Source organism: Zingiber officinale, chromosome 5B, assembly GCF_018446385.1.
Source record: "Zingiber officinale cultivar Zhangliang chromosome 5B, Zo_v1.1, whole genome shotgun sequence".
NCBI classification, from domain to species: domain Eukaryota; kingdom Viridiplantae; phylum Streptophyta; class Magnoliopsida; order Zingiberales; family Zingiberaceae; genus Zingiber; species Zingiber officinale.
In genome coordinates, this window is record NC_055995.1 from 89,589,742 (window position 1) to 89,615,561 (window position 25,820).

General features: G+C 39.0%; 1 protein-coding gene across 2 annotated transcripts; it reads right to left on the reverse strand.

Moving 5' to 3' along the window:
• Window positions 1–21,978: 21,978 nt before the first annotated feature.
• Window positions 21,979–25,283, reverse strand: LOC121984905 (plant cysteine oxidase 2-like). Of its 2 annotated transcripts, XM_042538075.1 has the most exons (6): window positions 25,198–25,283; window positions 24,639–24,976; window positions 23,581–23,699; window positions 23,345–23,498; window positions 23,048–23,254; window positions 21,979–22,437 (listed from the first exon to the last, which is right to left on the reverse strand). In XM_042538075.1, exons 2-6 carry the CDS (start codon window positions 24,859–24,861, stop codon window positions 22,313–22,315), a joined length of 828 nt encoding a protein of 275 aa, XP_042394009.1. In that variant the 5' UTR covers window positions 24,862–24,976; window positions 25,198–25,283; the 3' UTR covers window positions 21,979–22,312. The 2 variants fall into 2 exon arrangements, with proteins under 2 accessions (XP_042394009.1, XP_042394011.1); XM_042538077.1 differs by lacking the exon at window positions 25,198–25,283 and having other exon boundaries at window positions 24,639–25,175.
• Window positions 25,284–25,820: the final 537 nt, after the last annotated feature.

Below are 25,820 nucleotides of genomic sequence, written 5' to 3' on the forward strand. Positions count from 1 at the left end.
GGAACCCAGGGTGGACCGTTCCAACGTGTCCTTGAGTTCTTTAATTTGAGTTTTCAAATTAGAATTCTCTTGTTCAAGTTGTTGGACTTGAGTTGAGCTTCCAATTTGAACTGGCTCAGTTAAGGAACTCGAGTCAGTCGCTTCCTTAAGGGTTGTTACCTCCTTTAGAAGTGACTTGACCCGGACTTTAGATTTAGCCAACTTCTTTAATAAATAAGGAACTAAATTCTTTAATTCATCTAATTGAGTTTCGGTGAGTAGCAAACTTACAGTGGGGTTCAGTCCTTCTAAAACGGATGTGGATCCGTGGCTTCGCTCGGACTCGCTTTCTGACTCGCTCTTGGTTTCAGACTCGAACTCAGACTCAGTTTCGATGATGTTTGCTTGCACTGGTAACGCGAGGAAGCTCGATGGTTCTTCTTCATCAGTCTTGGATTCATCTGATGACTCGGACCAAGTTGCTTTCAATGCCTTCTTTCTCTGTTGCTTTTTGTTTGGGCAATCCGGCTTGTAGTGCCCCTTCTGGTTGTAACCGTAGCAGATGACTCTGGACTTGTCCTTCGTGTGCGTTTGAGTCACCTTCTTATTTCTACAGATCCTTCGTACGAGCCTTAATAGCTCGGAAATAATCTCGTCGTCATCTTCCGATTCGTCTTTGGTTTAGGGTTTGGTTTTATGCTTTGCTTTAGTTTCCCGGGTTCTACTTGTATCTGCAACCAAAGCAACACCTTTCTCGATCGACGCGTGCATTAGTCGGCTCATGCAATTCGAAATCAGGAAAAAGTTCATCAAGTTTAATTAAAGATAAATCCTTGGAAGCTTTGTAGGCATCTACCATTGATGCCCATAATGTATTCCTCGGAAAGGCATTAAGCGCGTACCTTATTATGTCGCAATTTTCTATTCTCTAGCCGATCGCGTGAAGGTCGTTAAGGAGGTCCTGGATACGCGCATGCAGCTGGCTCACCGTCTCACTTTCCTACATTTTGATGTTATATAATTTATTTAGAATTAAGTCGTGTTTATTTACCTTAGCGTCGGGAGTGCCCTCATGCAGCTCAATTAGCTTTTCCCATAGCTCTTTTGCGCTTAAGAATGGTCCGACTCTATTTAGTTCTTCTTTTGTTAACCCGCATTGCAACATGCAAGTTGCTTTGGTGTCGGCTTCAACCTTCTTCCTTATGCTGGTATCCGAGTTGATGCATGAAACTAGTTCTCCAGCACCGTCACGTAGAAGTTCGAGACCGGTCTGGATAATAATCCACATCTTGAGTTGCGTCTTGAGGTGGTATTCCATCCGGTTCTTCCAATATCCAAAGTCCTCGCCGAAAAAGAGTGGCGGGTGGACTGTGCTGAAACCTTCTTGGAGAGCCATTACAGAATCTAGCACACAATAAAATGAAAAACAAATCCCAGGACTTGATCCTGGATTAGCAGTGCGGAATATATGATAAAAGTAAACGAACTCGAGTGGTGTTGCACTAACTTCGAGCAAAAAATCGATTTGAACGAGAAAATAGATTGGAATATAGCAATTATACTAATTCCGATTGACTCCGAAAAATTACAAAAAACCACGAAAAAATTTGCTTGACTGGTGGTTGCACCAATTCGAAGTGATCCCGCTTTGATATCAATTGATGGATCGAGATCGTGCTAGAGGGAGGGTGAAAAGTACTCGTGGCTTTCTCTCGTTTTGGATTCGTAAAACTTGAGTAATGATGCAGTGGAAATAAAATAATCACACAGAGAGACACAATGAGTTACTTGGTTCGGAGCCTGTGGCGACTCCTACTCTAAGGCTCGTGATCGTTGATCGCTTTCGATGGGCAACAACTATAGTATCATAAATTTAGTACAATTTGAGATTAAAATTAAGAGTACTTAGAAATAATGATACCGACAACAAAGAATAGCAGAATCGCAGCTCCTGGTTGTCGGGGCGTAGCTACAGCACTTCAGGGTCGTCTCTTGAGCAGCCAACAGTCAAAGGATAGCTTTTTTTTTATGATTCAACCTGCTGCTCGAAACCTCCTTTTAAATCTTGTTGGAGGCACCTCAAACCCCTTCCAAGGCGCCTCCATGCTACCGCGTCAGCCGCGTGGATCAGCGCTGAAAACTTCTCCTCTGATCCACTTGAAGGCAAGCTGGTCCAAGGCGCCTCCAAGCTGCGGTCCAAGGCGCCTCCAGCTCTGCCGCGCAGACTTCAGCTCCTTTGCACCCGAGGCGCCTCCAAGCTCCATGGAGACGCCTCGGACACTGTTCATCCGAGGTGTGACTTGTTCCTTTGTTCCTGCAAAATGTATTAGTCCTAAACACATACCCTGCAAAACAAAGTTAGCACATAATAGTCATAAATATTGATAGTCTCCGGACTGTCCGGGTCTGACTTCAGATTTCCAACCGGAAACCCTAGGTCGACCCGACGCCTACTGTTCCCTCTACGGGGAACACGTCCTCACCTACTCCCATCAGGAGAGATTACCTGATGCCAGCACGATCCTCCAGACCGACTGGACTTTTGCTCAGCGTCCGATGCTTCCGGTCTTCATGCTGGGCATACGGTGCTCGACCCATCCAGACTTCTACCCCGTTCACGATACCAGGATTTTAACCTAGGGTTACCGCCCCTAGGATTTTTGCCCGAAGCTCCGACCTGCCAAGGCTTTCCGCATAGGGTTACCGCCCCCTATGACCTAGGGTTACCGCCCCCTAAGGTTTTCCCTTTGCCTAACCACAGCTAGGACTTTTGCCTAAGAAAACTTAGGATTTTCCTGCAATGCTCATTCAAGATATCAGATAACAAAATACCTTAACTTTGAACCCTTTGATATAATCAAAACATAGGTTCGATCATTGATGCTTCCTGCACCAACATCTCCGACCTCAGTATTAGACCAAGGAGCAAAGAGAGTAATCGGAGATAGATAAGGAGATAACTTGAATTGTGTTGAATTCATTATCTCCTAATATTGTGTCACATGTAGGTGAGTACAAGTGTGCTAATGAGCTATAGAGCAAAGTGATTGCTCTTTATGAAAACCCTACGTAAGAATGAGAAGTGAAAGAGTCCAAGGAGAATGGCTCATTGGTCCAAGAGGAGGAGAAGGACCAATCGGATGTGGAGACGAGCTCAACATCCGAAGAGGAGGAAAAAGTATAATCGTCCACATCTTCAAGTGAGAAAGAAGAGTCTAAAACAAGTGAGGAAGAAGTCATGGAACTTCAACCTTCAACCTCAACTAACTAGAAGAGCGAAAAATCACACATCAAGTGCTTTGAATGTGATGAGAAGAGACACTACAAGAGTATGTGTCCATTGCTGAATAAGATAAAGGAGGTAAACCCTGAACCCAATAAAGTTCTTTTGAAAACTAACTTGGGTTGTAAGGATGGTGCCAAGGAGAAGAAGCACATAGTGTGTTTCACGTGTGGTGAGCGGGGTCACTACCACACAAAGTGTCCAAGGAAAGAAGAGCTCAAGAAATTGGCGCGCTTGAAGAAATGGGAGAAGAAGAGGAGCTCAAGTTAAGGGGGAGCTCCAAAGGTAAAAGGGAAGGTAATCCCTAATTTAAAGTTTAATCCAATTTCAAATTCCTTCATGCTTGTTAGGAATAATGAAAATTATGTACTCATGCATAATTATGAATTTAGGTATAATGATAGAAATATGGTTAACACGGTAAATAATCATAGGAAATCATACATCAAGGTTAGACCTAACATGAACTAACCGACCTTGCCTAAGGAAAGGAAGGTGGTAAATGATCAAAGCATTAATTCCAAGAAAGAGAGACATATGCCTAGAAAGAGTAGTAGGTCTAGGAATGTTTAAGCTGGACATGTTGATTCTAGGGTTAAAACCCTATAATTGAAAAATCAAGCCTTAAAGGAAAGGCTTAAGGAAATGGAGAAAGTCCTAGATAGGTTCGTCATTAAACCTAAAGGATTTGATATGTGTTTGGATGGTTAAAAATCTAAAAATATCAAATTGGGTCCCTCCAAAATCAAAAGGAGGTCAAGTGCTAGGGTGGCATATGACTTTATAAGGGCGGAGTGACCAAGGGCAAGGGAGTGTCATCCAAAGCCCATGAAAAGAAATATGCTAGGGTGACATGATTATAGCAAGGAGAGGTCAAGAAATAGAAAGGGAAAGTCATTTAAGGATAAGGAGAAATTAACCAAGGATAAGGTATCTAAGGTAAAGAAGGTATGGTTTGTAGGCCAAGTGTCACCAAAGGTGCACCGAAGTAGCCTAGCCATAGTGGATAAGTCATCTAGGGAGGTGGATAAGGTTAAGAGCTCTAGAGGGAGTTCAAAGAGTCTCTTCGAGACCTATGGTCAGCAGATCTCAAACGGACCTTGCTTGGAATTCTAGATGGGCCATCAAATGTGCCAAAATGGGTTAGAGATGGTATTGAATCTCTAATATAGTTGATTGGCATATTTGGGATGTGATTCAAGCATGAAAATATGAAATTAGATTCATATAACATGAAAATTGGTTTTAGATGTATAAATGTTATATAAATTAATGTAAGGGATGCATTATGGTCTAGTATGGGAAGATATATCAAGAGAAAGCTAAAACTAAGACTTTAGGTCAATGTTCAATTGAACTATTTAGATAGTTTTGGGTTATGCATCAATCTTGGGATCCATGACAAATATATTTATATATATATATTTTTTCAAGTAGACATTGATAAAATAGACTTCTCTATAAAGTTTAGAAATTTTTGGATGTCTATAAAATTTTTGGTATATTTCTGAAGTTGGGTCAGAAATACTGTTTGGGGCTGAAATACTGTACAGTCGATTGCTAATACTATTCATCAAATATAGAGTAGTTCTGTGAGTTTGATTCGATGAGGGTAGTCGACTGGGGCCTATGATAGTCGACTAAGGCTTATGACAGTCGACTGATACAGTCTAAAATTAGTTTTCAGTAGTTAGAAATGACCAAAAGGATGATAAATATGTATGTAATCTTATGGAGAATTAGTACATGATAATTATTACCATTAGAGGTTAAAGAGTCCAATAATTGGATATTGTTGGAGCTCTTTTTGATGTGATGTATGACAAAGGGGGAGAAGTTCAGGTTTAAGTGAGAAACCTAAATGCCTTTACAAGAAATCCTAGCTCAAGGGAGAGCTTAGGTGAAGGGGGAACCTAGGATTAAGTTTTATGATTTATACATGAATTGATTTACATATTTATTTGCATATGTATTGCTATATTGTTTCCCCAACTTAAACAGGTTGCCAAACATCAAAAAGGGGGAGATTGTTGGAGCAATCTGTGTGACCCTAGGTTTTAATGTTTAGACAAGGTTTAAGTTAGGTTTATTATTATATTTAATATGTATTGTGAGTATGCAGATGCAGGTACAACAAGGAAAGTCCAAGTGTGATCTTGACAAAAGTAAAAGTCCAAGTATGGGTTGGCAAGGATAAAGACCCGACAACAAGGACAAAGTCGATAGAAGCTCTTGAAGGCAAGGCATGAAGGATGGAGAGACATCTAAGAGATGCAAGGCTGATGGAAGAGGCTTGAAGGTGAGCTCAAGAGTTGTACGAGCAAGGACAAGTGCATGAGTGATTGTACTTAGGGGTAAAACCCTAAGTTAGGGTTTACTAGTTGATTGATATATATCTCAGTCGACTGATGGTTAAGAACCAGTAACTCAGAAAGATATAGAATTTGTGACTGTAGAGTTACCAGTCAACTGCACCAGTCGACTGCTAAAGTTAGTAGTTGACTGGTAGAGAATAGAATGCTTCTGTTCACTTAGTCCATGAAGAACAGTCGACTGGTAAATATGACAGTCAGCTGGTATCGAACTGTTGGTGTGTAATGGTCGATTTTTCACATAGGTCAATCAACTAATGACTTTACCAGTTAACTGGTAGCAGGAAAATAGCCTGGATTTTTTCTCACAAGCTCTATATAATGAAGCTTATGATGACTGACTTGGGTGACGACAATAGAGGTGGTTAACTCCTATTAGAGTCTCCAAAGATCTTATTGTGATCCAAGTGCTTGTGGTCAAGAGCTGTTGTGAGGTTTTCCCACCAACAAGGAGATTATGCTAACCAGAGTTTGCAGGGGATTGATCTACTGATGGATTGAAGTTTCATCTATCTTACGGATAGACCGTGGAGTAGGAGCAAGTAATCTCCGAACCATGTAAATAAACGTGTCATTTGGTTTGTTGTCTCTTTGTCTTTATTGTTTATAGGTTTGCTTTTATCTTGTTAGTTTATTTTTATTTTTCGCTATGTACTAACAAGTATAGGAAACGATCGAATAAGGTGATCGACTATTCACCCCCTCTAGCCGAGCATCAAGGTTCCAACATAAAATAGCAAACATAAACGATTAGAATCGATCGGTCAATCGATTAAAACTTTCCTAATCGATTAAAAAAATTTTCTAATCGATTAAAAACCTTGAGTCGTGATAAAATCTTACTGTAAATAGATTAAGAATTTTTTTTATAATCAACTAATAAGTTGAAATCATGGCATACTCGATTGGAATCGATCAACTAATCGATTGGTGCCTTCAATCGATTAGGATTGAAATCCAATCGATAATTAACAATGCGACTACGTCAATTTTTAATCGATTAAGATTATTTTAATCAATTAAGATTATTATTAATCGATTAATGATATTTTATAATCAATTAAAATATTAAAGTAATCAATTAAACACTGTTTCAAGTTCATGATTTAAAAGAAATAAAACATTAACATTGTCTGAATGTGAAACTGTGAAAGAAAAAAAAATATTAAATAAATTTTAATGCAATAATTAATGGATTAAATAGTATTAAATAATATTATTTAATTATAAAATTTAAAGGAAGCTTTAGTTTCTTAAATGACGGTTCTATATATAATTATGTAGCGCATATAGTAAACTTTCGGATCGATTGGGATAATCAATTAGATCATACCAATAAATTAGTATAATGTATCAATTGATTAATAAGTGTAATTTTGTGTTGTTAGGACTTATTAAGTAATTTCTATTCGAATAAAGTTCCTAGATTTTTTTTGGGTTTATCTATACAACGTGCTACTAAGTTGAACTAATGTGTCAACCTAAAGGAAGACACTTAGGTAGATTTAGTATATTTTGTGTTGGTAGATATACTAAGAGTAATCAGCCTAAAAAAAGATTACTTTTATGCCAGATATATGTACAAGGTAGCTTACAGCTATAGAATAAAAATATTATTTTGTTCATATCATGCACAAAATATGTCAGCCCAAAGAAAGACATATTATGTGGCTGATTAAGATTGTTGTGAGCTATGGACCAAAATATAACTCATATAAAGTATCATATTATGTGAACAATAGGTCAGTCCAAAGGAATCCATTGTGTGTTCAATTAAAGTTTGAAGTATATATGAGAGTACTACCGCTAACAAATTATATTTTAGTCCACAGAGTAAAATACAATGTTGTATTTGGTATCTCATAAAGAGCTCATTTATATGCATTTAAAATTTTATTTTATTTTCATAATCTTATATTATTATATATTTATATGTTCTTGGCTTTAATTAAATCGTAAGCTTACATTATTTTCTCTCTTTTATTATTTCAGTGCAATCAGTGACTGATAGTCTTAATAACATCCCCACACTAACTAGTTTAAATTTTACTGAATGGAAAGAATACATGATTGTAGTCTTAGGCTATATGGACTTAGACTATGCATTAAAGAATGATTACCCCGCACATCTGACCAGTGCTAGCACTATAGAGTAGAGGGTTGAATTTCAACTATAGGAGAAATTAAATCAAATGTGTTTAAGTATCATGAGACTTTTTATACTGACACCAATAAAGGGCTCAATAATAAGGAAGGAAATGCTAGGAGTTTCCTGGACCAATTGGCAGACCGATTCACTTCAAATGAAAAGGTCAAGACTACCACACTTCTCACAAAGTTGGTAATCATGCAGTATAGTATTAAAGGAAACATAAGGGAGCACATTATGGAGATGTTTAATATAGCGACAAGTCTGAAAGCACTAAAATTTGATATATCTGAGGGTATATTAGTGCATTTCGTCTTAATGTCTTTACCTACATGGTTCGCTCCTTTTAAGATATCGTATAATACTCAAAAGGGAAAGTGGACATTGAATGAGTTCATTGCTTAATGAGTGCAAGAGGAGGAGAGACTAAATATTGAGACATCTGAAAGTGCTCACTTAGCATATGATTCTCAAAGTGCGAGAAAGAAGTGAAAGAAGATTAATAGTAAAGGAAAAGGAAAACAAACTGTAGATTCTAGAGGCAACAGTCATAAGGAGCACAAGAAGTAAGATAAGGAATCCACTTGTTTCTTTTGCAAGAAGAAAGGTTTTATGAAGAAAGACTGCCTTAAGTACGCCAACTGGCGTGTAAAGAAGGGTAAACTTCTCAACTTTGTTAGTTTAAAAGGCAATTTAGCGATTGTATCTACTAATACTTGGTGGATAGATATTGGTGCTACTATTCACATAAATGTTACTATGTAGAGTTGTCTTAGGACCTTATTGACTTCCGCTTGATGGTAAAATATACATCTATACAGAAAATGGAAAGAAGCCTAAAGTCAAATTAATAGGTGTATTTAGACTTTGTTTAGGAATCAACGTGTTGCTGAATTTAGAAAATATATTTATTGTATCATCTTTCCGACAGAATTTAATTTTAATTTCTTGTTTGGACAAATCAAGTTATTCTTGTTCATTTAGAAATATAATTTTTATTATTTTCTTTAATTCAGTATTGGTTGCCAATAATTCCTTAGTTGATAAGCTTTATAAATTAAACACTTTTATTCCTACTATTGACAATGTTAATAATGCATAGTATATGTATCAAACACAAATTGACTGATGATAATTCTTTCATGTTGTGGCATAGACGTTTATGACATATATCTAAACAACACCTAGAAAGGTTAATGTCATATGGAATTCTTGATTCCCTTGACATATCATGTCAGACTTTGATGTTTGCATAGAGTGTGTTAAGAGGAAGACCACTAACAAAAGGAACAAGGGGTTAGTCATTATAGTGATATTTTAGAGTTAATACATACGAACATTTGTGGACTATTCCCTAAGCTCTATTGGAATATACACATGTATTTTATTAGTTTCATAAATGACTATTCCAGATTTGGCTATCTGTACCTTATTCATGAGAAGTTACAATCTTTGGACATGTTCAAAATTTTCAAATCCAAAGTTGAACTTTAACTAGGAAAGAAAATTAAAGTCGTCTGATCTGACCGTGAAGGTAAATATTATGGTCAATATGATGGATCAAGTGAATAACATCTAGGACCTTTTGTAAACTACCTTACTAAGTGTGGAATTGTACTTCAATATACCATGCATGGTACACCCAGTCAGAATGGTGTAGCTGAGCGTCGCAATCGAATCCTAAAAGACATGGTGAAAAGTATGATAACCTTCACTTCTCTACTGGAGTCTTTATGGGGTGAGACATTCAAGACTACAGTTTACCTACTCAATATAATACCTACTAAGGCAGTAACTAAAACCTTATTTGAGATGTGGACGGGTAGACAACATAACATTAGGCATTTACATGTCTCGAGTTGTCCAATTGAATCTATGCCTTACATTCCTAATAAAAGGAAACTGGACTCAAAAATAGTTAGCTATAATTTTGTAAGTTACTTTGAAAAGTCAAGAGGGTATAAATTTTATGATCCCTCTAATAGATTCTTCTTTGAAATAGGAAATACCAAATTCAATGAGGACAGTGGGATTGATAAAATCAAGGAAGTATCTTTTGAGAAAAGCGTTGGTGATCCTCTTGTGATTACTACTAGTGCGATCAGTAGCGATATGATTGTCAAACTTCACATTATGGATATTGCACATCTAGTAAGTATAGTGAACTAACATATTCCCATGACATCTCCAATACAATTGGAGCAGTCTGCTACTAAAATTGAGGAATTGCTTCATATTGATGAGCAAGTGCCTCAAATACAAGTGTCTTTAAGTTGATATACAAGAGAATATAGAACCATGAATTCTCATGATTATATTCATCTCCAAGAGCATGATTTTGACATAGGATTGGAAAGTGATCATGCATCTTTCTAAGAGGTGATCTAACCCTGAAAGGTAGATTAATACCATGAAAGAAGAGTTAAAGTCTATAACAGACAGTGATATTTGAGAACTTATCAAATTGTCTGAAGGTATAAAATCTGTTGGTTACAAATGGATATTTAAAACCAAACGAGATTCAAGAAGCAATGCGGAAAAGTATAAGGCTCATCTTATTGTCAAGAGATTCACTCGGAAGGAAAACATTTATTACAAGAAGACTTTCTCACCTATGTCAACAAAATACTCCCTTAGGGTAATCATGACACTTGTAGTTCATAATGATTTAGAGTTACACCAAATGAACGTAAAGACTGCATTCCTCAATGGAGACATAAAGGAATCTATATATGATACAACCAGAGAACTTTGAGCCATCAGACTCAAACCACTTAGTATGGAAATTAAAGAGGTTCATTTATGGTTTGAAATAGATGTTCCGTTAGTGGTATCAAAAATTTGATCAAGTGGTTACTTAATTTGAATTTAAGGAGAACTGTTGATCAATCCATATATGTCAAGTTCAGTGGGAGTAATTTTATTATACTTATTTTGTACGTAGACAAAATATTATTTGCAAGCAATAATAAGGGTTATGTTATATCAAACCAAGTCATTTTTATCTGGTAATTTTAAAATGAAAGATCTTGGTAAAGCATCCTTTGTTTTAGGCGTATAGATCTATCGTGATCATTCAAGATGCATTCTTGGACTTTCACAATAGGCCTATATTGAAAAGGTAAGATAAGACATGGTATGTAGAATTGTACACCTAGTAACACACCTGTGTCAAGAGGTAACAAGTTCAGCTTGCAACAGTATCCACAACTTGAACTTGAAATAAAAGAGATGAAAAAATTTCCATATGCGTTAGCAGTGGGAAGTCTCATGATGCACAAGTTTGTACTTGACCAGATATACCATTTATAATAGGCATATTAGGATGATATGTTAGTAATCCAAGACCATCGCACTGAAGAGCTATAAAGAGAGTAATGCGGTATTTATAGAGAACTAAAGGACATATACTCACGTATCAGAGGTTAGATCACCTGGAGGTGATTATATATTCAGGCTCCGATTTTACTGGACACTTAGATAGCAAGAGTTCACTTCAGGCGATATTTTCATGTTGGCTGGAGGAGTAATATCTTGGAAGAGTGTCAAGAAGATACTAATAACTACTTCTACTATGGAGATAGATTTGATAGTATGCTATGAAGCATCCAATCATGTGATTTGGTTGCGAAACTTCATCACATCGTTGCAGATCGGTGATGGCATTGAGAGACCACTAAGGATCAACTGTGATAATAAAGCTATAGAATTGTATGCCAAGAACAACTACAATTCATCAAAGTCTAACACATCAACATTAAATTTCTGATGGTTAAAGAAAGAGTTCAGAGTCATCATATTATGATAAAAGGCATTAAAATAGCTTCCATATTGGTAGATTCACTCACCAAGGGCTTAGTGCATAAGGTGTTTCATACATATGTTGTGGATATGGGAGTTCTTATTATGGAAGAAGAGTTCGTTGGTGTAGTTAGCACCAATAGTCAAACTCAAGTTGTGATGAATGAAAAATGGATTAAACTTAGATGTTATATTTGTTTAACCTCTTTACTGAGTGTACAAGAATTGATGAGTCTAGAGGACTTGACACCAAGATGAATTCCAGATGTGCGATTTTGATAGGAAGTTCAGCTGGGTTTACGGGACCTGATAGTTGGTTGAAGTCCAATCGGAATGTTCGATTCTAAACGATTGGTTGAAATTCGGATGTGTGATTCCAACAGGAAGGCCTAGTGGATCAAGAGGCAAGTCAAGAGACTACAAATGGTAAGTGAAGTAAGTCACTCGAGGGGAGTAATTCAATGAGGACGAGCCCTAGTGGGACTGTAGGCGCTGGTTAAACTTAGATCTATTTTGAAAATCTAAGTTGTAATCATCACTAGATCCTGGTCTTAGGAAGACATGATCTAATTTATAATCATTCTATTTTATATTGTGCTAACTCTATTTTACAAGTTATACTTGGTTGTACTAATCTTGTGATGTAAGAAATAAGATAGCTGGAAAAAGGGGCCCACGTGCTCGAACACAGTCTAGGTGCTCGGAGGTCTGGGCACCCGGAGTTAGTCTAGGCACCTAGGAAGGGGCCAAACCACTTAGGAGACCAGCTGAGGTGGGATACTCCAATTGGCTGGCACATGTCAGGGTCCAAGTTCTCGGACCGGTCCAAGTGCCTGGAGTTGGATAGATTTTTCACGGATAGAGCTTCACCAAGGTACGACCACATCAGCGGTCCAGGCACCCGGGGGTGGCCCAGGCTCCCGGGGGTGGTCTAGGCACCCAAAGTTGGATAAAAAAGAATAGCAACCTCAGAATATCTTTTGCTCCAACTTTTATACTCGCGCACTAATCCGAGAAGACTCCTACAACACCGAAAGACTTCTTCCGACACTAACAAACTGGCGCTTCAAATTCTACATCTTTGTGTTGGTAAAAATTTAAGTAACAGTTATTTGTTTTATTGTTAAGGAAAGTGTAAAGTGTTATACTTTCCTCGTATTATTCTATGTACACGATTACTCTACCAGGAGTTTACCGATAGATGATTTTAGTGGATTGCCCATCGATAAGTCTAAGTGACCTATGTCTTGGAGTAGGAGTCGTCGAAGGCTCCAAACCAAGTAAAAATACTTGTGTTCGCTTTCTCGTAGCTTCCTCTTTATTCGTTTAATTTTCCACTGTGCACTTTCTTTTAGGTTTTGAAAAAGATTAAGTGTCTTTAAAATCACGTGATTTACTCTCCTCTCATGTGCATCGGTTCTATAGAATTCATCTAGTTGGAATATGTATTTATCTTATTGTATTACTCTATGTTAATAAAGATAAATATTTTTTTTTATTATAGTACGTACTTAAAGTTTAAAACATTAATGAGAATTTATATGTTTGTTTGACACTTAGACTATGATATCATAATTTACTGTTGTTATTTAGCATTTGGTGTTTATAAATATGATACAAATTTCTTTTGAAATCATAAAGTTTGGATTATGATTTACTATTACAGTTTAGTATAAAAGTATTTTGCAAATATAATCTGACTTCTTTTGAGGTTATCTTAGGACTAGTTGGAAATTGATATGTACTGATTACATTTCATTTAATTTCTACTCTATACATCCATATCTTGATCTATGTCATTAATGACATTGGTATTGTTATTACTATTGGAGCTTGTTATTATGCATATATAGTAGTTATAACCTCTTTAGTCCTATACCAATGAAGTTAATAGATGAGATTATTTATAAGGATATTATGTACCCGTAAAGTTTGATATCAATTAAAATTTTGCTTGAATTTCATAAACAATTCACAAGTAGCCTAAGTGGGAGATTTTTGGTTATTATCTCTAATTAGTGGGCTTAATTATAAGTTGTGCATGAGTGCAAACTAAATTCATTAAAATGATCTAATTTAAGTTTATTGGATTTTCGGTTATCGGATATGAGTTGAATATGTAGAACCCTTAAGGCTAATTCATTATCATCTATGGGATGATAATAGATTAGTTGCCTATATAAGGGGAGGTCCTCAAGGGTTTAGGGGATCATATCTTGACCTAGATTCTTGTTCCCCATTGACAAGAAACTTTTCGGCACCGTCACTCCTAAGCCCCTTGGAAGACCTTCTCCGTTTGCTTCCGCTTCTTCTTTTTCTTACTTAGGACCTTCTAAACGACGCTAAAGGATAAGGAGAATGACTTTTCAATCATGTTCCTTATCATTTTTGTTTATGTTTATATATTATGTCATGTTTTCACTGAAACTAGATCATGTCTTGTGTTTTCTCGATTCAAGTTCTTATTTCGTTCTTAGAATTCATGCAGTTAGGAGAAAACTCAAGTTTTATCAAAGGTTTGCTTATGCTAAGAAGCTAGTCTCCAGATCATTGTCTCCATCAAAGGTCCATAGTTGTTGGTGTTGGAACCCCAAGGTAGTTTTGATGTGATCAAACAAGTTAGGTTAGGTCCTGTTGGGTTTAACCTTATGTCTAAGTGTGCAGGAACTTAGGACCATAGGAAGTGGAGCAAAAGACACAGCTAGCGAGAAGTACGACGCGGGAGAGAGCCAATGGGCTCATTGCGCTTGAGGGACGAGGTGCTGCGGAAGAGTACGCGGGCGGACGAGAAGGAGGCGTGCGACATTTCCGAGGGACGAGAAGCTGGAGCGGAAGCTCGAGAAGGCCGGAAGTTGGGTTCGGTGAGCCCTATTTCGGATGGCTGAAATCACCCAAGCGAGTGGACCCGGAGCGGAAGACCCGGACCGAGGCGAGTGGAACCAGAGCGGAAGACCCGGATGGAAAAAAGTCAACTATGTTGACTTTTCTAGTCTGGGCGCCCGGAACCGGTCTAGGGCGACCGGACCATCTATGCGCCTGGAACCCAAACTTTACCCAAATCAACGTGGCATTTAACCATTACGTCGGGAATAGAATTCTATCACATTCCAGGCGCCCCGACCAGGGTTATAAATACAACCCTAGTCCAAGAGGTTCAATAGAACACTTGTGATTCATTCTAGTTTTGTTCTATTCTGTAATTGAGTACTTCAACTATTGTAAGAGACTTCTCGCCTGAAGGAGATTGTTTTCTGAGCTCCAACTTCCTTGGATTAACAACCTCTCCGGTTGTAACCAAGTAACCCTTTCGTGCCTCTTTTCTTTCAGTCATTTAATTTATTTATGCAAGTGTTAGATTAATTAAGCCGTAAATTCGAGAAAGGTTTTTTTTTTATCAGGGATATTCACCTCCCTCCAGCCGGCCGCCAACGGTCTTACAAGTGGTATCATAGCGAATTCGCTTCAGGAAGACTAACCGTCGAATGAAGCACACGAGATGACCGGATCGAGCATCCATCCACCGAAATTTGAGGGGGAATTCGCAAACTGGAAAAACAAGATGGAGGTATTTTTTTTTAAATAGATTTTGAATTATTAATAATTATGAAATATGGTTTCATAGCCCCGAAAGACAAAGAAGAATATCAGTGGATGAAGAAAAAGCAAGCCGACTTCATGGTAAATGGAAAAATAAAATTTCATCTGCTTAGTGTTTTACCACCTCAAGAAGTCAACAGTATCGAAGCCTAAGAGTCAGCCAAGGAGCTTTGGGAGAAATTCTTGGAATTACACGAAGGGACCTCGGAGGCAAAACTAGCAAGACGGGACCTGCTTCGGAATCAGATCAACAACCTTCGGTTAGAAGAAGGAGAAACCGTTGCACACCTCTACTCAAGAATCAAGGAGCTAATCATCAGACTCATGAATCTCAGAGAAAAGGTATCCAATCGAGATTCGCTAAGGTACGCGCTTAACGCATTTCCTAGTACTCCAGAATGGTCAGCCTTAGTAGATGTGTATTTCATCTCTAAGGATTTAGAGGTAAGCACCTTAGAAGAATGTTTTTCAACTTTTGAAATTTATGAGTTAAGATGTGCAAGTCTAAAGAAAGAATCAAGGCAAAATGTTGCTTTAAAAGCAAAAGTGGATAAACTAGATTCTGAGACATCACTTGACGATGACGAAACAACTTTAATGGTAAGGAGATTTAAAAAATTATTTAAATCAAATAAGTTTAATCAAGTGCAGGGTAAGAGATGAAAAAGAAAGATAAAATGTTACCAATACAATGAAGAAGGGCACGCAAAAGATAACTATCCAAAACCGAAAAGCAAGGACAAGCATAAGGACATAAGCAAGACAGGAGACCAACGCAGAAAATGCACAATAACCTAAAAGCAATGTAGGACAAAACCTCATCAGAATCAGAAATCGAGGCCTACGCCGGAATCGCACTAATGACAAGTCATCAAGACAAAGAGAACAAAGCAAGCTCTTCCACAATGAGCATCGAGAGCATTGATGAAGGGGGAGCAACATCAAAATAGAGCAGCCCTACAGGGGGAGTCTCGGATGATGAAATCGACAAGGTAAGTCAGGTACGATCCTTACCACCTGATAAGCTATTTAAATTTATAAAGTTTCTAACTAAAATATCTCATAAATTAGATGTAGAAAATAAGGAGTTAAAATCAACATTAGTTATTTCTTGTCGATTAGAAGATTTTGAAAAAGTGAAATTGGAGAATGAAAATTTGAAAACAGAAATAGAAGAGCTAAAAAATCGTACATGCACACATATTAAAAGATATAATGATTTAAATTGGCACCTTAGATTTCATAGGGGCAAAATCAGAAAACTGTCAAGAAAATATGTACCTAAGAAATTTTTGATTAACCCAGTTGGAAGGAACCTATATTGGGTTCCAAAATCGTATTTGAATTAGATATTTAAATTTAGGGCTTTTATAGAGTAGATTAAATGTTTGATTTCCTTAACAGGTTTTGTCTAGAAAGTGATCATTGTTCTAATAACCAAGAAATCTTAGTGCCTCATCACAGCTTGGAAGCTAATTAATAAAATAAAATATTTAATTGACTAACTGATAAAGTATTTACTTGCGATTAATAATACTTTAAATAGTTGTCAAAATTACTTAAACATTCTTTTCTTGCATTTTTTTTAACTTAGAATTTTTTTTCCAAAACTTAAAGTTTTTTAAAAATTATCTATCTCGAAGTTTTTTAAAAAACTTTATCAACTTAATTTTTTTTCCTCTTAGACTTTTGAGGTACCCCATTTTTTATGTGATCAAAGAGAGAGAAGGATGTGATCAAAGGAGGAGAAGGAAAAATTAAGTCTAGGGGGAGGTAGCTTAAAATTAATAGCAAATTTATTACTTTTACCTTATATTTGTTTACCTTAACTTAACTTGGGTTGTTCACATCAAAAAGGGAGAGATTGTTGGAACCCCAAGGTAGTTTTGATGTGATCAAACAAGCTAGGTTAGGTCCTATTAGGTTTAACCTTGTGTCTAAGTGTGCAGGAACTTAGGAGCATAGGAAGTCGAGCAAAAGACGCAGCTAAGGAGAAGGACAACACGGGAGAGAGCCGACGAGCTCGGTGCGTCTGAGGGACGAGGTGCTGCGAAAGAGTATGCAGGCAGACGAGAAGGAGGCGCGCGGCGTTTTCGAGGGACGAGAAGCTGGAGCGGAAGGTTGCTCGAGAAGGTAGAAAGTTGGGTTCGGGTGAGCCCTATTTCGGATGGCCGAAATCACTCAAGCGAGCGGAACTGGAGTAGAAGACCCGGACCGAGACAAGCAGAATTGGAGTGGAAGACCCGGACGAAAAAAGTCAACAGTGTTGACTTTCTTGGTTCGAACGCCCAGAAACAGTCTAGCATGCCCGAACCCAAACTTTACCCAAATCGACATAGCGTTTAATCGTTGCGTTGGGGAAAGAATTTTATCCCATTCTAGGAGTCTGGAACCCTTCTAGGCGCCAAAACCAGGGTTATAAATACAACCTTAGTCCAAGAGGTTCAATAGAACACTTGTGATTCATTTTAGTTTAGTTTTGTTCTGAAATTGAATACTTCAATTATTGTAAGACGCTTCTCCACCTGAAGGAGATTGTTTACTGATCTCCAACTTTCTTGGATTAATAACCTCCTCAGTTGTAACCAAATAACTCTTTTGTGCCTCTTTTCTTTCAGTTATTTAATTTATTTATGCAAGTGTTAGATTAATTAAGCGATAAATTTGAGAAAGGTTCTTTTTATTTGTCAGGGCTATTCACCTCCCTCTAGTTGGCCGCCAACGGTCTTACAGTTGGTTCATAGCTTCTCCACTGCGAGGGGGATGCCAAGGTAATAGAACGAAAAAAGTTCTACGCTGAATATGATAATCTCCAATAGACAGCTCGTTGTGCGATCACTAACCCCTGCCATGTACAAATTTGACTTGGTGAGGTTAGGAAGAAGTCCAACGCACCAAAGTCCTCCAGAGCAGTCCACTATCGAGGTAATCATTGACTCATCATCCCATGCAAAGAGGAGTAAGTCGTCCACATAGGCTAAGTGAGTGATCCTCGTTCCAGTGCACATGGGATGGAAATGATAGGCGGGCTGCGGTGAAATGGCTTTGAGTGACCTTGAGAAGACCTCCAAACATAGTTCAAAGAGAAAGGGAGAGAACGGATCTCCTTGTGGCAATCCCCTTTGCCCTTCGAAGAAACCGTGCATAGCTCCATTAATGGCCACTGAGTAGGAGGCAATGCCGATGCACTCTTCGATCCATTTGACGAATTACTGTGGGGAATCCAAATTGTCAAAGAAAAACAATGATATGGATATTGATTAAGGGTAAAGGAGTAATTAGGGGAAGGGGGAGGGGCATTTTGGCCATTTTATTGTAGCAGTCCTTTTTAGGGCACTGTAGACAGCGAAAAGAAGGGGGCTTCGTTTTTGAAGGGGCGCCGCCGGTTCCTCACGGGAGCTCTCCTCTTCCTTCTTCTCTCCGCCGCCACAATGAATCGAGGGGAAAGAGAGTTTCTCCTTCGTATCTTGCCACCACCATCGCCCACCTGTGCATGCATGCCCACGCAGGCTAACGGCCCGGATGCCACCTTCGCTGCCTTCCTTCCTCTTCTCCTCTCACATTCCTTGCCGACGTCGTCGCCACCAGGAAGAGAGGGGGCAGCTCCTTCTTTGTCCCTTGCCACCACCAGTAAGGGACGACCGCCTCTGAGTCCATGTTTCCTTCTCCGCTGCCACTGTCACCTCTTCTGGGCGACCCACGACAGCGACCAAGGAGCAAGGTCGTCGGACCCTCCTTCCTCTTCTCCCTCCACGCCATCATCCCCCTCTTCCCTCACCTGAGACACGTAGCAACCCAGGTGTCGCGCCTTTACTGCCTTAGCTGTCGTTGCAACCTCGCCGGCCAGCAGCTTAGTCGGTCGTCAACCCTTTCCCAACACGCGCACTGCCTTTCCCTCTACCAGATAATGCTGGTGCCAGCCAAGGAGGCATCACCTCTCCTTACATTGACAGTCTGGACCTACACCCTCGCCGCCGGCTTCGCTGGCATCCCTTCTCTTGTCGCAGCCCCCCTCGTTAGCAGCCGCTACATGTCGGCAATCCACGTGCCGATTCCAAACCTGATTTAGCTTTGTATGATTGTTGTATTTTGTCCTGTGTGCCATTGTCACTATCCAGCTTCGTACCATTGTGTTTCAGCCATCGAGCTGTTGTGGTATTCCAGCGTCGTGCCAATGCGGTGTTCTAGCCTTCACGTTGTTATTCATATCTCGGTCTGCATGTCGATCTCATATCCCGACCTACGTGTCGATCTCATATCTCGACTTGCATGTCGATCTCATATCTCGACCCGCGTGTTGATATCTTATCCCGGCCTATGTGCCGATATATTATCTCAGCCTGTATGTCGAGGTCGCATCCGGTTTCGTGTCGTCGCGCCTGACTCCGTGTCATCAGATCCAGCTCCTCGTCCGATGCATTCGTTTACTCTTCTGGGTCACAATAACTCGAGCAACGCCCCATCCAAGGGCGCCCCCTGGGCCAGGGTACGATTTCCGTACTCGCCCCTCATTTATCCCATTATTATATTATTAGTCTGCTACTCATATATTCGTTGGATCTGCCTCAAACCTTGGAGTACCAGGGACCGGGGCAACCCGTTCGCTGGCTACAAGTAATGTTGACCAGAGGACTTTTGACGACTTGGTCAGCACAGAAGTCATCTCAACACACACCCCCTCCGGGACGTCGCGACTCGGTTAACATTCCATCTACCTCACCCGACGATCCATCTGATCTAGTTTTCGGAAAGGATCAAACAAGTTGAAATATTTAATCCACCTAATCAAACGTCTTTTGAAGGTCCACTTGGAGTACACATCTTGGTGAGATTCTTTTTCATGCGTACTTTCATAATTCCTGTGCAAGATGGATATTCTCAATGATGGAAGGATCCTCCACATCTGCTACTGTGCCAGATCTACTAGGTTGCCCATCACTGCTCGCAATAGATTCACCAACACCTTGGGGATGACTTTGTACACCACCATGTAACAAGATATTGGCGATGGTTGGTGACGTGCGCCGTGTGATCGAACTTCAGGACCAACACAATGAGCATGTGGTTCCACTGTTTGAGCAACCGGCCTGCTGCAAAGAATTCCTAGACTGCTTCATACAAATCTATGTCCATTGCCATCCAAGATGCCTTCAAGAAGTTCAATCCGTATCCATTTTGGTCTTAGTGCTTGGTCGCTGCCAATGTTGAAAAGGGCTGTCCGCATCTCCTATAAGTTGATCGGGGCAATAAGATTTTACTACTGTAACTCTGTGAGGACCGGTCTGCAGTGAAGTTGCTATCTAGAGCCAAATAGTCTACTTTTGTACCCAATAACCTCTCAAAATGCGAGAAAAACTTATCCCCAACTTTCTTTAGACTTGTAGTGTTCCCCAGAGGCTTTGGTGATGGTTACCAGCTGCATGTTTCGCTTGTTAGTTCGATTGACCAGATCATGAAAGAACTTTTTGAAGCAATCACTCTGTCTCAAGTACGCGCACTTCGCTTTTGGCTAGTAGAAAGACCTTTTTGCTTCCGCAAGTCAGTTTGCTATCATCCGCAAGAGGAGGAAGACATCAACAACTCTCTCTGACGATGATTTACTGTCACTCTTTGGGTGCGATGGATCCATCATTATTAGTACCTCTAGCACATCAACTTGTGAGAGTGACAAACCAAGTTGTCAGACAGCCCTCTCAGCAAGAGATTGCTCCAGATTAGGCAAGTTGTCCAAAATGGTGCAGAATCTGTCTAGCAAACTGCGGCTATGCTGGACAGTTGGTTCAATCCGGAGCTGTGGCACGGAGTTACTGCCGCATACGACTTCTTCAAGCCAAAGAGCCTCAAGGAGGTGTGGGCAGCAGTCGTTCTACATGATGCCGAAGCACCAATTTATGATTTGGCAGCTTGCGAAGGGCAAGATACGGACCAAAGATAGATGGGAGTGTGTAGCTTACAAGACCGGTTTATTGTGCCAATGGAGGACCACTTATTTTTGACTGCTCCTTAATTAAGTTGGCAAAAGATGATTATATTTATTTTAATATTTCTATCCTAGGATCAATACAGAAAAGATAAATCATAAATGACTATTAACTTTTGAAATAGTGATTGCTCCATAATTAAGTTGACAAAAGACGAATGCGCTCATCCCTAATATCTTATCAATTCGTCTCAGAGTTAAACACGAAAAAGATAAATCACGAATGATTATTAGCCTTAAAATAATAATTAATGCATGAAAAAAATATTTATCTCAATTATGTTAAAATTTGAATATGTACTAACTACTATATCATCTCAAGAGATAGACAGCTCCATAACTAAATCTTTATGGGATATGGCTCGCAGTTGTTTGGCACAGCCGCGGAGATGCTGAACACTTTTGGACAGCTTTACAGCAGCGACAGCCGGCTCAGCAGAGCCGGTCACTTGTGCATGTCTTGCATGATATACGTGATTTGGCAAAATCCATAACTGAGAGGTTGTTTGGAAAGGTCTAAACGCCGCAGGTAAATCCTTGGATATTTTCAATATGATTTGCCTTTATTAAAAAAAAGGAAAAAAACAAAAAATCTTGACACCTAAATTTATATATATAAAAAATCAGTGTATGCATTTTCACGAGCTCATCCTCAATAACTTTGATATATTTATGCATTTTCAAGATAAGAGTGAAAGCATAAATCTAAAAAGCTTCAGCAACAATGAAAAGATAGTAATATTTGTTGTGCCTGTGCAATTTTTAGTTCTAGTTGTGTAGTATAATACCGTGCATAAAATTATGACACGAGATAAGATGGCGCGTCGAAATCGACTAGGAGTTATGCTTTTGCACCGTGGTTTCTTACAGAAAGGGAAAAAGAACGAACGAAGAAATAAAGAAAACAAAAGTCCTTGACGAACTCAGTTTCGGCCCTTGCGAAAAACAGAAGGGCGTTGCATTTAAGTTCCATGAGCTCATCCTAAGATTGTTTTGGATGGTAAGCTATTACAATCTAAAGCAATCTATTAGGAAGCAGAAGAAATTTGAGCTCATGATCTTTGCTCTAATCTTGTTGCTTTGATGTTCTTTGGTTTTCTTTGTACATCGACTCTTTTGCAGCCATGTTCAGCATCATTTGCAAGTCCAAATCAGCGTTCTAAAATCCTCGGACCTCTATACTCTGCCCCACGCACGACAAGATCATCTGGCTTGCTCCCCCTCTCTTCGAGCCATGCATACTCCTCGTTCTTGCCTGACAGTAGAGTCGCATCACCTGAAACACATGGATTAGCAAGCCAATCTCAGGACAGGATCGGAGATCAATAGTAGATACCATTCTATTCCATTTTTCTCTTATAATTGTTTCCTAGACAATTCAACAAGTTGCAATATCTCATATCAAAGCAACTAAGTACCAAGCATGGGTTTATGCAACTAGAAAGCTTTCTGAGATTCAAAGAACAATTACAGAAGTTTTATAGAACTAGAATGACTTTATACAAATGCCAGAATCAAAGTGAGGTCAATCCACATGTCCATTAACAGAAAATTTGAGTTACTTCTTTTGACAACACAAATAGGTATGGGATTGAATTGAAACATCGAAGCATCACTAGCTACTAGCTTTAATCAGTAACTCCATTCTTGAAGTAGAATAGGTACTAGAGTGGGAATGCTCAAGTAAATATTCGGTAAAATAAGTAAACTTTATTTTGGATTCAATAGCACAGCATAAAATATTTGAAATGAAAAACAACTACATCGATCATGCCATGTATGGAATAAGAAGGTATTACACTCTTCTAGGTTCTTAACTCATGTGGTTGTTCATGCATTGATACAAACATTGAGTAAAAGGTCATTGTGAGTCAAAACCAACATACCCGGGAAAGTTGAGAATGCATATTCCTTGTAGTACGTACAGGTGCGCCCTTCGTCGACATTATATGGTGGTCCAAGGACGTCTAACACTGCACATGAGGTTACTGCAGTAAAACAATGCAAGTTACCCCCCGAGGTAGGGTATAAAACAGATGTCCGACAGGGCGCGGTAAAGACGGTATCAGTGTTCATCTTGGCTAGACATGCACCTGCAGAGATGCAAAACAATGGCTAACATAGAAAGCAACAATCTTGGTCGGTATCTGTTTCAAACTAAACTAGTCTAATAGCTCACACACCACTAGACGATTTGATATTCTCGTTCAAGCTCTGAGTAACCCAGTCGTATGATTTAATGTGCATGGACCCAAGAAGGATTTTGCTAAACACAGTCATGCTTGGGTGATTGTGGAGTGGAATTGCAGCTGCTCGTGGTAAGCAAAAGATACCAATCTGCAAAATGCAGTATCGAATAAATGAGAAATGCCGAAATGTCTAACACAATTAGTAGTAAGAACTAAGGATCAGTCAATACTGAAAAATTCGGGCACTCGTAAAGATGCAAATATGTTACAGGAGGAGGTCCATCAATCCCAAAATTTTCAAAATATGGCAAGTTCAGACTTAGACCAACATCACCAGGCTTCAGAGTATCTGTTCAGAAGGAAAATACAACAACTGGATCAAATAGACAGATACAATGGAAAACACATAATCAGGAAATTGAACAAAAATCCTGAAGCAAAGTAAAAGCTAAATATTTGTGCTTCTTTTTGAACCCCATGCAAATGTTGCAAAGTAGATATGTGTGATAAATTCAGGAGTACAGAGTTTCTAATTACGATTTTAGCTGATGTTTTCTTATAGATTTGAATCTTAGAAGAAAACATCAACTACACATCTTAAGTGTACAAGTGAATTCAAATGCACATAGGTGGTAAATGATTTTTCAGTTCACTTTGACCACTCCCAATAAGATATTACAAAATCACAGCAAGATGATCTAGAAAATTAAAGGCAAGATACCCAAGGTTAAGATACATCATGATGAGCTTCAGTAGGATATTCAATGAAGAGCATAGGCACAACCAAATAGCTAGTTGAAGATTCAGTAGTCTTTTGTGACACATTGACGCAGGTTGGCATGAGAAAAGCTTTATACTTCATGTGTAACAACATTAATTTTGAGCATAAGCAATATAATTAATGACATTAATACTAGACATTGAGATATTTTAACAACTGTAAAGCAATTAATTTATCTAAGCAATCACATTGTTAAAGTGAGGTGTTGCTCATTCATCCCATCTTAAAATGATAAATCATTAGGAGGAGTAGAACCTCTTAATATTTAGACATAATGAATCATTGTACTTAACAAATAGTCTATCTTCAACATGCAGTCTCATGCTCATAATGACTCGAAGGTCCTGGCCTAGTCACAATACCATATTAAATTAGTATGAAACTTATTCAATCCCAAAACGATCAAACATTCAGGAGGAAGTAGTAGAATGCTTGTCGAGCAACAAAATTGCATTTTTTTTTCAAAAAAAAAACAAATACTACAAGTGCATTGAGCTGGATAAGTACCTAGTAAAGATCGAAGGCGTTCAACATCCTCCGGTGATGGAATGATTCCGGCTGGTCCGCCTTCAGAAAAAACCTGTTTGCAAGTCTCAAACAGCCTTTGCACAGCTCTCACCGCCTTCTTCTGCCGCCGCTTGCCCTTCTTGGAAGGACCCTTGCTGTTCTCGGGGGCCAATTCTACCCTCCCGTCGTGGTCGTCGGCAACCAAGTTTCTGCTAACCCTCATCCAAAAAGCGGCAAATCTCTAATCGGAGAAAAATAACTCCAAAGAAACTCCAGGAGCTATCAAAATCGAAACTTTTAAGCGAGTGCCCGAATGCTGAACCGCCGAGCTCGACGTACTGGGAAAAAAAACAAGGAATTATTTTGGAAGCAATAAACAATAGCACAGTACTGGTGAGCAAATTTCGTCCTTCCTTATCCGAAAAGGAAAGAAATCTAGGTTCCCGATCCCTAATTCAGTAGATCAGGATTTGGATGATTCCTGTTCGATGAAGGCGATAGCCGATAGAGAGCGGATTGTGGGGCTTATAAGGAGAAGAAAGGGAGAAGCGAGGCGTACCATTTTGAAGGAGAGGAAGGGGAAAACCATGGGCGCCATGGGCAGAGAGGTTCCCTGCTGCTTGTCTGCTTTCCTGTGGGCTGCCATAAACTGCCTTTGATTTCTTTCTCCCCTCTGTCTCTTTGTTTGGTTGTCACGGGGAACAGGGACCCACAAAACTACCAATGTAAACTTTACACGTGTCACAAGTTTTTGATTTTTCACAAATAAATTTTTATATGTTGTTTCCAGAATTAGTCACTTAACGGAGCGTGCGACTCACGTGCCAAGATCCGGCGGAAGGAAAAAAACGACGACAATTTATCAAAAGACATTCCTTGGATATTATATTTATTAAAAAGCGTATCGTAATTATGTATTTATCAAAGGGCACAGTTAAGTCATGTATAATTCTCATTTTAATCCTCCCACTAACCTCCCCTCCTTCGTTATGATTTTCCAGGCATCCGAACCATATTTTGAATTATTTTGATTTAAAAATAATAGTGCGATCATTTTTCTCCCTCCGTCTGTCAACTCGAGCATGCTTGGATGTTCTTTGTAAGTCTCTGATTGCAGCTCCAATATTGTGGCGAAATCGTCCTCCTAGTGAAACCCTACGTAATGTCTTCGTACCTTGATCA